This window comes from Girardinichthys multiradiatus, chromosome 4 (assembly GCF_021462225.1).
Source record: "Girardinichthys multiradiatus isolate DD_20200921_A chromosome 4, DD_fGirMul_XY1, whole genome shotgun sequence".
Classification (NCBI taxonomy): Eukaryota; Metazoa; Chordata; class Actinopteri; order Cyprinodontiformes; family Goodeidae; genus Girardinichthys; species Girardinichthys multiradiatus.
Genome location: NC_061797.1, coordinates 20,877,326 through 20,889,629, shown reverse-complemented (window position 1 = coordinate 20,889,629; position 12,304 = coordinate 20,877,326). Strand labels below are relative to the sequence as shown.

The 12,304-nt window shown below is 38.4% G+C and overlaps 1 protein-coding gene across 2 annotated transcripts in view; it reads right to left on the bottom strand.

Annotated features, from left to right (window-relative positions):
* The window catches only part of LOC124867622 (protein diaphanous homolog 3-like), a 206,040-nt gene that overhangs the window by 104,666 nt on the left and 89,070 nt on the right, over positions 1 to 12,304 (bottom strand). For both annotated transcript variants that reach the window (XM_047364161.1, XM_047364162.1), the window contains 2 exons: positions 8,216 to 8,340; positions 3,863 to 4,027 (listed from right to left, as the gene is read on the bottom strand). In XM_047364161.1, the coding sequence (XP_047220117.1) occupies positions 3,863 to 4,027; positions 8,216 to 8,340 (290 nt within the window). The remainder of the gene's footprint in view (positions 1 to 3,862; positions 4,028 to 8,215; positions 8,341 to 12,304) is intronic.

Genomic DNA, 12,304 nt, shown 5'->3' with positions numbered 1-12,304 from the left:
GAGGCCCCCTACATGTGCCTAACTATTGGCTGGCATCTTTAGTTCGAATTCATTCTGAACTGGTCACTGGTAATTTTAGACAAACATATTCTCATGATATCCTCTATTTTTTTTTTTTGTCACATCTGTATACCTGTATTGGCTTCATCGATCCTTCAAACTCAAAAGGGACTATCTATTGGCAAATTTGTAATTTTCATGAAGAAATACAGAAAACCTTCTTCATTTATGACTTTTATAAAAAAAAAAAAAGGGCTAAAATGTATCAATCCCTTTTCTGTCAAACCGTTCTTTTATAAAAATTAAATAAATTCTAATACGTGAAACATGTGAGTCCTGTTCACTTTTTCAGAAAATAAACATTTTTTTTTTATATTTTTTAAATGAAGGAGAGAAAGAACCACTTCACTAAGGGAATTGTTACTTTCATTCATCGCTGCAAGTCTGCTTCACCATTTTCCTCTCCTGGATGTCCACTATTAGATACGCTCAATTGGATTTCTGTCAGATGTGCAGCCTTGGCCTGGATCTCCTTCCTACGGGTGACTGAACTTGCTGCATGCGTGCACAAGTATGTGTAAGTCTTTGGATGCAAATAAAACAAAACTAACCAGCTCCTGCTATAAAAACTGCCAAAATGGAACATCTGCACATCAACAAACTATGTGCGCAAACACATTACACAAAGTTCATACACACACTCAAAAGATCAGTTTCCTTTACAGAGCGATGCTGGAGAGAGCACAAAGCTATTAGCATGGGCCTTGGCACCGCAAGGTATATGCTGACACAGGTTTGACCAGGAGGTCACGATGCCGAGATTTAGTGTATACTTGTGTCCGTTGACCTGGCCTTGGCATTTCCCAAGACATGTCTGTGTGATGTGACAATTTGAACGAAATGCTGAGGATCTAAGCTGCTTGTGCCTTGACCTATCCCAGGAAAATAAATAGCTACCTTGGGAATGTTTATCCTATAATACAGGTCATTATAAAACTTGGCTTGTTCACCTTTCACAACCAAAGTAATAAACCTGTCTGGTCAGATCATAAAAGCTAAAGCAGGACACAGAGCCAAAAGATGGCACGAAGTGACTGAAACCATATCCCAAGAATTAGCTTTATTCTCTGGTAGCAAAAGTACATTAGGAATACCTGAGCTCTGTTGTTGATCTATTAATATGTTGTTAGTTCACCTGCATGTGGGTGTTTAAGAAAACTAAAGATTAAAGCATTTTTTGTTGCTGTTTAACTTTAGAAACAAAATAACAAAGGCAACATTATTTGCCACACTGCATCACCAAAGTGTTTCCCAAAAAGCTACAGTGTCTATCACCTGTAAAACATTCCAGAATTTAAAAAACCTGTTTTCATATGTAATGTGACGTACATCATCTACAATTCAAAAGACAAATAAATCTACTAGGATAAAAATAAAAACTTTAAAAAGTAGCACAAAACGTGTTTCTTTAAGTCTGCACACCTTCAAACTAATACTTTGATAAACCACCTTATATTCTTTTTCAGTTTTAACATTTAGTCATCTTGAGTTCATACCTTCCATCAATTATGCTGAATTTGATCAATCTAAAATATGGCTCAGATGTTCTACCAGAATTTTTCTGACTTTTCTATTTTTGTATCGTTTAGCTAAAACCATAGTTGACAGAGAAGTTAAAAAAGATCTGAAGGATCTCAGTGTACCAAAGTTTAAGTTGGGAGAGGGGCACAAAAAGTTCCATAGCAATTATTTATTATAGCACGGCAAAATGAGCACAATCAGCGATTGGAGAAAATATGGAACAATACTGACATTTCAAAATCTGTCTGTTTCTCCAAAGTTATTGAAAAGACAGGACGGATCCTGGTTGCCGTTTGAATGTGACCATAATCTCTTTTATTCTCCAAATGCCTAGGCTAAGGAGTATGTCTTGCCTAGGCAAAAGAACGTTCCAGGCCAGGCTAAAATCTTCCAAAACCTTGTTGCTGAGTCCCTGTGTTATGGTCTGATCCAAACAAACCTGAACTTTTGGCCATAATTTCAAAGCGTACAAAAACAAAAAAGCACATCACCAGAAAGGCAGGATCATAATCTGGGGTTACTTCTCGTCAGGTAACTTTCTTCATCCAGCTATACAAAAAGTGGATTTTTGGCAGTTTTGGCTTAAAACCTTCAGCTGTCTACTCGTAACCTAGAGATGAAGATGGATTTTTAACTTGCAGCATTACAGTGAGCCTAAGCTTCAAACCAAAATCAACACATTAATGACTTAATGAAAGGAAAAACTAAGTTTTGGAATGGCCTATCCAAAGTTCAGAAATAATTGTGACAAGAAATCTGAGGGGTCACCTAGAGATTTCCCAAGAGATTTCCACACAAACCCATATATTTGGAGAACTTTAGTAAAGTGGACAAATATTGCCAAATCAAGATGCTGGATGCTGATAAACCCAAGGAAGACTAAACGTGGAAGTTAAATAAATAAAAAAAGTTTTAATAAGGTATTAGTTTAATGGTGCATACACTTATAAAAGCAGATTATTGTATATTTTATTTATTTTTCTCCTTCTAACAGATTTGTTAGCTTTTCCAGTCGAATTGCACGGAATAAATCACATTATGAAAACAAACGCTTTTTAAATTATTAATTTAAAACCCGAAAGAGCAGATGGATCATCTCAAGGATGATGCATCTTTCAGGTTCATAAAAGACCTTTGCTGATTTTCTTTTCCAATTTTATGGACACATAATTGTCATATGCTGTTCATCTGCTGTCATTATTTTTTAAAGCCCAATACCTCTTGTCCTTCACTTGTCCACTGACCTCATTATTTAAGCACATGCTGGATGATATGGTTTCATGGTCAGCTAAAGGGCTGGAAAGAAATGCCATGAAAAACATTCAAAGATGTTCACGAAGCCTTAAGAACCACTTTTAAAAAGAGTGCAAGGAGTTCTGGCTCATTGAAAATGTCTAAAGAAATTGGGGCTGGTCTTTAATGTTTCATTTAATTTCTGCCTATAACTAACTGTATTTTACAATGTTGTAACTAAAAAAGGAACACATTTTGCTTTGCATGCTTACTTGAGCAAAAGTATATTAAATGTATTTTGACAACTCTAAAGGAGGGGCAAGAGGGCTTATATTCTGGCCCAAGGGAGTACATGAATAATCCAAACTTTTGATAAGATATAACTAAAAGGGAAAAAAAGAAGTCTCTGCCTATGGTATAAAAAGGGCATGAAATCTCTTAGTGTCTTTAGGGTAAATGTTAAGTTTGGGGCAGGGCAAGAGCATTAGTCGCTTAATTAGCTACTAATTTATGTCATGTCCAGTGACCTATGCCACTAATCCCCCAAATTTAACACAGTGGGTCAGCACAAATCCAGAGCTCGAAGCAGCACCGTACTAATAAGTCTAAAGAGCTGAGGAATAACAAACGCCTGGATATGAGCAGACAAAGCAGGGCTCACATTGTTCTGCTGTGCATTATACAACAGTAAAGTGATGATATAAAGAATGGTACATAAATTTGTATTTTTTTTTAATATGTAACAGCAGATTTTTTTTCGTAATGCTGAAGTTTGTGTTTGGGGCTTTTTTGGCATCCAGGACTTTTCAGTAAAATGCAGAAACAATTGAAGGAAGAAACCATCAACCTAAAGAAAGTGAGCCAGCCACCACTATATATTAACTGAGTCTAAATTGTTTTAGAGTAAAGTACTGTTTTGTTAAATGATTTAAAAAGTAAAATTCATAAACAAATGAAAACAACTTTACAGACATTACAGAACAGGAGTGGCGAACCTTAACGTGAAGGCATGCCCCGGTGTCTTAACACTAGGATAAAGTATACTCACGGTGAACATGGAGCGGAAGTTGCTAAGGTCAGTGAACAACTCCTCCACAGACGTCTTCTTGGGATCAACAGCAAAGTACTCCAGTAGGTTTTGATACATCGTCTCCATATTGCTGTGCATGATTGCCAGCTTTCCATACTGCTCTTGCGCCACTTTTAAGAAGCTGTAAGGGGACGTGTCAAGGTCAACCACACATCCATCACATATTAGAGTATTCATCAAATGCCAAACAAAGGATTCTGGTGGACCGCAAAGGCCAGAGTGTTTGCTCCTGTTTCTACAGGAAAGTCAGAAAATCAGTCAGAGGTAGTCTGTAATGTTGCCAATGGTGGCTCTGATACAGTCTGTCGAGTTGCTTTCAGTGTGCTCGCACCCTTGAAGCCTACACCATGAATGTTCAGCTCCTGGCAAAGTGTCTTAATGTATCTCACACACATATCAGTTAACATAAACTTGAGCAAAGAAATAAAGAACACTGAAATTCTTAGCATAGCTGCATTGAGAACTGTGCATCACTGGTTTTATATAATGTAAGATTTTTGTAATTCTCATCTTCCTGATGGTGTCATTTTTAAAGTCCAATCAAAAGCTGCAACATGTGCCGTCTCTGTCTATGTAACATGTTTAAGCATCACAATGTTTTTGCCTCTCAAAACTATTTCAAAACAATGAAATGATCCTTTATTAAAAAAAAATCTTTAATGATTTCGAATCACCTGAAGGATCTGACTGAAAGAGCTTCACAATCTCACCCAGTTGAGGCAAGGAAAAGGATAGCTTCTTATGCGTTGCCGTGTTTGTGTCCCGAAGGAGACAAATATTGTAATAGCTCTGTCAATGTGTGCCGTATGGGTGTCAGTGTGGGAGTGAAAGCTCTGAAATGCTCAGTGCCAACCATCCGGGCAGGCAGTACTGTGGAGGAAAGTCTGTCTCTATGCTCACCTCTAAAATAATTTTGCAATGCATATTCCTGTCTCTCCTTTCACATGCTCACCATTTATTGAAAGCCAAAGCTTCAGCTGTTTTGAAAAACAATCCAAGTCACGGTCAGTTTCATATTTTTGAGAATTTTAGATTATGTTTCTGTGAAACATCTTGAATAAGCAATTTACAACCTGGCTAATGGCTAACACTGTCACCTAATGGCAGATAAGCAGCAGCACTGTGAGTTTAGTGTCATACAAGTGTGTGGGCAGCATTCTGACTCTGATTTTGCACCTTCATTATAGCTCAATTGATGGACCTATTTGAGATTTGGCCTCAGCTGAATCTGGCTGACAATGAGACTACCTATTCACAGCTGGATAAATGCTGTTCAATAGGCTCTCAGCCCAGACGGACTTGTCAGTAATATGTTTCCAAGCCAGAATGTGAGGGAAGGAAGGCATTAGGAAGGTCAGAGCATGAGAAAGAAGATAAAAGGAAAAAAAAAAAGCTAAGGGTTGAGGTTGATAAGTGTTGTGGAGTGTAATATCTATCCGCTTTTTGTTCCCCCATCTCCTGACATCTTTCCTGTTCCAGAGAAAGCCGTAGCTCAGCACAGCTCAATCTCAAGGCCTTCTTTCCCCTCGAGCTTTTCCACTTACCCCTCCTTACCCACCCTGTTCCATCATTCTTCATTCTCCATTTCTCCAGCTTTTTTCAAGATCTGTTCTGCCACCTTTACAAGCCCGGGTTCAGATTCTGATGTGTAACACCAGTTCAATAACCCAGTAACTGTGTACTAAAGAGGGGCTAAAAATTAAAAGGACATTTTCACTTGTGTGACATCCCGCAGCTGCTCTTGTTTGTCCCTGCAAAGGTAGATAACTGCTCATAATTCTGAATATTTCCTTCAATTCACATTGGCTGCAGGTTAAGTTATAGCTTCATCTTTGCAAGAGGCTTACTCTCAACATTAAGCTAAACGTCTGAAAAATTTATTTAAAAGATTATTTGCTTTGATTGAAAACAGACATATTCAGTAGCGATCATAATGTAGCTAGTACAAGATGCAGTTTAGTTTAAAGAATATCATTGTACAAATATGAGTGGTTAATATACGTGAAATGTAAAAATGAGTGTGAAAATTGAACTAACTTCCATATTGTAGAGAATACCGTAATAATTAAAGCTTGTAATCAATGCTGTATTACAGTGACTTACTAAACTGTCAAAGATTTAAACTTTTGTATATTTTGATATGTTACAACTGCTAAATAAGAGATGGTTTTGTGTTCTTCTCTTTTTTACAAATAAAAAAATAAAAAGAGTGGTTTGCATTTGTATTCAGGTCCCATGACTCAATACTTTGTAGAACCACTATTTGTGGGCTCTCTCTGATCAGACAAAGAGCATCTGTAAACAGCAGACTTTGACTGGACTATACTAACACATGAGTATGTTTTGATCTAAATCATCCCATTGTAGGTCTGACAGTGTGTTTAGGGTTGTCATTCTTCTGGAAGGTTAACACCCCACTCTTAAGTCTTTTGCAGGTTTTCTTCTAGCATTACCCTCTATTTAGCACAATCCATTTTCCCCATCAACTCTGACTATGTTCCCTGTCCTCAATGAACAAAAGCATCTCAACAGCACTAACCTGGGACCACCATGTTTCACTACAGGGACTGTGTGTTTAAGATGATATGCAGTGATTATTGTATGCCACACATTCTGTTCTGCATGCATGCTAAATCGTTTAGTTATGGTCTAACCCAAGCAGAGCACCTTCTTCCACCTGTTTGCTGTGGCGCCAACATGGCCTGTGGGAAACTGCATTCAGAAATTCGTAAGGCATTTATTCAAAAATGGCTTTCTTTTCATTACTTCTCCCTTAAAGGCCAGAGTCTCCTCCATATGCTGTTGATCTCTGAAATGTTACTACTGTCCTAACCCATGCTATATTTCATTTAGGTGTATTAGAGAAACAGGGCCGAAAATAAATGCGCACCGGAGTGTATTGATTTCTGTTTTTGTATTGGTTTATCACATAAAATCCAAAAAGAATACATTAAAACTTGTGGTTTCAAAATGTTCAAACATGGAAAGCTCTGGGAAGTATGAATAATTTACTATACCGTAGCCCCAAATTTCTGTTTTGCAGCACTTGTGGCCTTTATTTTGTCATTTTTGTAGAAAGTAGGCAGACAGGAAATGGGGTGAAAAGTTGGAAAAACATGCAGCACAGGTCGCCATGGCCAGGACTTGAACCAGGGGACAGCCGCATCAAGGGTCGAAGCCTTTCTATACAAAGGCCGTGCTCTCTACCACTGGGCCAGTGCCGTTCCCATGTAAAAGCAAAAGATGCATAAGAATATCTTCTGAAGCATAGCGGATTTTACAGTGTAAGAACAATGTATTAGGTACCAACAAGGTTCCATCACAAAACATTTAGGTGCCACTAAGGTAAGTACAGTGAACAGTTATTCGCCTAAATACAGTCTGTTACTAATGTTGCTTAGTAAATAATTTTTAGGATTTTAAGCAGGTTAATTTTTTTAATTAAAGACATTTTTAACTCTTCGAAACACCATGCAAGGAACAAGTTCCACACGGACAGATAGTTGCTTCAAATTAATTTTGTCTGACTTGCTCTCAAGTTCTCTGCTAACTACCTCAGCACAAGTCATCAGTGCCTCAGCCCCAAGGCTGTTGATCAAAACTACATGAAGGTGGGGCAGGGAACAGAGTGTATTATTGAACACACCTGGCCTGAGTCGTACCTGTCAGCCTGATCCTGTAGAGCTTTCTCAGAAGACAATTAATAATTTACCCTGCTGTCAAATGCACACCAGCTGTCAGCACTGGACTGAGATATTCTGTATGGGCAGCGGAAATGAGTTGACTCTGTTTATGCATTAGTGCTTTTGCTTTTGTATAATTAAATGACAACTCAATAGCATAATAAATTGCTTCTCCTCAGGGATAAACAGTGTCTACTGTCAGTGCCAGAGTTAAAGAGAGTGGTGCACGAAATCTCTGTCTTCAGCCCGTTGCTTTCTGTTTGAAGCTGTGTTCACTCTTAAGAACCCTTCAGAAAACAAACGCTGAGGGAGAGGCTGGAATAGTGAGTCGACTGTGGAATGGGATGTTCTCATTACTTGTGCACATCATCTTTGATAATGAAATGGAAACCAAGTGTGACCAAGGCTGAGGAAGCAGCACATTCTTATCTTCCTATCTTTTTCTTGTTTTTTTCCCAATGGAAGTTACACAAACTACATTATACATTCAAAGGTAGTTAGTCCAACTTATAGCATCTCAGCAATATTCTTCTGACCTCATTTATTAATACTTTTTTTTTTTTACATTAAACACATTGTATACTGCCTTCGAGCAGTAAAGCATATGCATTAATGTGAAAAAGGATATAGTCATTTTGGTGAGGAACATGTCGTTAGGGTCATCAGTGGAGGAGAAAGTCTCCAGGTCTCTTTCGAGCTGCAGCAGCTGCCTCTCCATCTGCCTGAGGCTCTTTTCCAGATTCTCTGCAGAGACTTAGAGACACAAGCACATACTTTCAGCCACAAACACACACATTTATGGTGGTAGACCAAAACACACGTGACATAAAGATGATTAGACACAAGCAGAGACTGGTTCATATGCTGCATTAAAAAAGCAAATTATGATTAGGCTTCAAGGCCTTTCATCCTTCGAATGCGCTCCTACCAACAGGTGCATGGGTTTTACATCAGGAGAGAACGGGAGAAGGCTGAGCCAAACTTTCTGTTAAGTTGGTCATGGCTGACACGTTTAGCTTGTGAGTGAATACAGCATATGGCTTAAATTACCCTGATTAGACCCTGCTTGACAAAAAAAACATAAGCTGCTTAATTTTAAGTAGTTTCAAATTTCCCTTGATCCTAATACACGCTTTATGAAAAAAGGAAAAAAGAACAGAAAAGAGTAGCTTAGCTTCTCTTTGACTTCATGACATAAACCCCTTTTAGTGATGAAAACCCACTGTGCTAGACTCAAAAAAAGGACTGCAGTAGCTAAAGTTGAAGATTTTGTTCCTTCACATTTGTGTTTGGTGGAGAGTTGATTTGGTCTTCTCACTGGCGAGAATCTAAATAAACACAAATACTAAACATACATGCTTTCAGATGGCAGAGGGACAAGAGCAGGTGGTACTTTTTACTCAACACATAACTGAGAAAATGAGAAAATGAGAAAGCAGACACAACAGGAAAAAGGGGTATAGAAAACTAACTTTTAAGTACTGCATCCATTATACGACACCTGTACTTGCCAAATTATTAACACAGCTTCCTCCTCTATAATGCACATACTTTTTTCTTCAATTCAAACTGAGAATTTAGCTTTTTGGTGTATGTCTTATTTAATCCTTCCAGCAGCAGTCATAACTCTTCAGACATATTTTATTTGTGCTGAATAGAATTGGTCCTTTGTAGGGTGAAACCTACATCACAGTTTTGATACTACATTAGTGCAACGGCCCTGCGATGCTTTTATGATTACTTTTCTGCTATTAAAGCAATGACTGATTTCCAGAGATGCTTTGGTTAAGTAAAGATCATTAATGGGATGTCATAGCGTCATTAAACACACTGCATCTGCTGACATGATGACACCAGCAGACAAAAAAATCAGGCTAAAACAAGTATTAATCATTTTTAGAATGACACACAACCTGGAAATACAGGACTGCTTTACTGCAGACAACATAGAAAAAAATAAACTTGGTCTTGATGTTATATACATATGTGATTACAGTACAGTGCCATGCTAAAGTAATCATACTTTTTTTTTAGTTTTTTTTTTTTACAATGTGTCATGTTACCAGAAACCTTTACATTTACCAGATAATTAGTTCATTAGCAGGCCTCTGTACCACTTAACTGCATGCTGAGGAGACAGTTCAGCCCTTTGATTCAGATGCGTTACAAGGAAAGCATTTAATGTCCGCTTCATAATTATGTAATATCGTGTGTTAGTCTTTCACATAAAATGTTTTTAAAATATTATTATTCTGTGGATGAAACATGTCAGGATCTAAAACAATTTCGGTGGATAGGAATATGTTTGGAATACAGTTTATTTTCACTAGATGCCTAAATTCAATCAATATTCTCATTGAATTTGTGACCGAATAGATCATATTTTTCCATCCTAATAAACAACCAAAGTTTTATTAAACAGTCTGCTCCTTTACCTGCTTTTCATCCTGTTCTCTTTTTATTCTCTGCTTTACCAACTTTGACTGAATAAGGTGTGGGCAGAATGAAAAGTAGAAGGGGGGCAGATAGCCTGCCTGTTAATAGAAATGATTAAAGCCCGGTGAGATGATGCTGTGACTGAGAAAAGAGCAAGGGAGGGCAAAACAGAAAGCAAAATGGACAGGAATCTCTTCTTTTCTCTGCTTCACAAGCTAATCTGCAGGCTTTTGTGATGTGGCTTACTGACATGGAAGGACATGTGAACAATGGCTGACAGAAAGGTGACAAACAGAACCATATGCTTCAGGAGGAAGATATACTAGGAGATTGATTGTGGTGGCTAAAACTTGTTGCTAAACACAAACAAGTGCCCCTAAAACCAAATGATATTCATGTTTAGTATAAATACATGTTTGAAATATATAATTGAGGAATTGATATGTAAAAGCTCAGCTTATGAGTGGCAAACTGAATACGAGGGAAAAAAGACAAAGTGGTCTTCGTGTGTCTTTCACGCTCTTTCTGGCCAAGCTTTTTGCTGCTTTCTCATTCTGAGCATTAAGGCGTGAGTGATTTTTATGGGCACTGGGACCAGAACGCCTCTGGAGTCCAGAGAGGTTGCAGACAGATATAGGGTGTTTTAGAGGAATAATAATTGCAGTATTTGTAGAGGTCAAATCCCCCATTGACATTCTTTTATTACTCTGTGAACCTGCTGTGCAATAAATGAGACAGAGAGAGGAGCACACAACTATGCATATGCGCAAAGAGCCATATTACAGACAAATCCACAATAGATCATTTTTTGACATATGGAAATTAAGAACATGAAGAAATGCAGATCTGCCCTTTGAGGCCAAACCCTGTCAGACAAGTCGGACTAGACTGATGGAGCCAGAGGCTGTGGATGGGAGACCTAAATTGGAAATCCTGGTGAACACTCTACATGTTGAGCGCCCACGATACTACAATCCAAAAACGCAAAGCAGTCTCTAAAATGTAGTGCACAAAGCTCCTTCTATTCACTTTAAACCTCAGACTCATCACTCAGACTGGATGAGGTAGAACTACAAAGCAGAGCTCGAACAGCATATTAAACAGTCATCTCAATGTCGTCAAGTCCTCACATAAGTCCATAATGACTCTTTAATGCAACAAGACGCCAGAAACAAACTAACATCCATATATTTGCTGTGTAAAAGCTTTTATGCAAGAATGTCTCTTCAGAATATTCAAAACCGGATATTCATTGTTTCCAGATGAGTTAACCTGGTTGTGGCCATTAATAGCTCTCAACAGTCACCTGCTTACAGCACTAGCTTAAACAAAGTACCACTCAGTTTAAACCATCCTAACTGCCTGAAGTCGCTGCTGTTCATCATGTCTGTGTGCGTTTGTGATGGGGGGGAGGGGGACCGACCACAAGAGCAAGACGAGAAAAGAAGGAAAGGACAGACAGACACAGAGGTGTTGACAGACGGATAAGGAGAGATCCATGGGAAATGACAGAAGCAGCAAAAAAAGACTGTTTCTCACTGTCAGGAGAAATAATGATTGCAGGGCTGAGGAGAAGAGAGGGGAGCAAAAATAAGAAGACAGATACAAAGTGACACTGAACTAAAGTACAGTTTTACCTCTGTGAGAAGAGTGGGGGAAATGAGGGGCCGTGTTACATGTAGTCAAAAATGTAGCATCCTTTAGAGCTGGAACACAAATCATTACTGCTACTTCAACCCAACCTTGTTTTCATGCCCAAGTAAGCTCTTTGGTTGGTGTCTATGAATGTAATGCAGCCTTTTAGCATGTCTACAGTCCTCTCAAATGGCTGTCAGAATTAATGAAAAAGAAGCCACTCAACAGCCCCGTTTGAAAAGAAATGGGATCTGTGTGTCTGAATACGAGATGTGGTGTAATAAGACACTTAATGTGAGCATGTCATATTGGTACAGAAACAGAGAAAGACTGTGACAGACAAAGGACACTCCATCTATACAGATGTAAATATGCTCAGCTTGAAGTCTGTAAAAGACGTCACACAGTCTGAAGAAAGATCTAAGAACTGTGTTTCCCATTGATCTCAACCTTGTACTTACTAATCTTGGCCTTCTGGACATACAGTCTAGTTGGGAGAAATAAACCCACAACAGGGGTGTCATCATCCACGGCTTTCAAAAAAAATAAATAAATAAAACATAAAGAGAAAATCTGGAGGAGTTTTTATGAAGAGACTCCAAACAATAAAGCCACACAAATTATCCCCCTATGTTTTCCCCTCCCC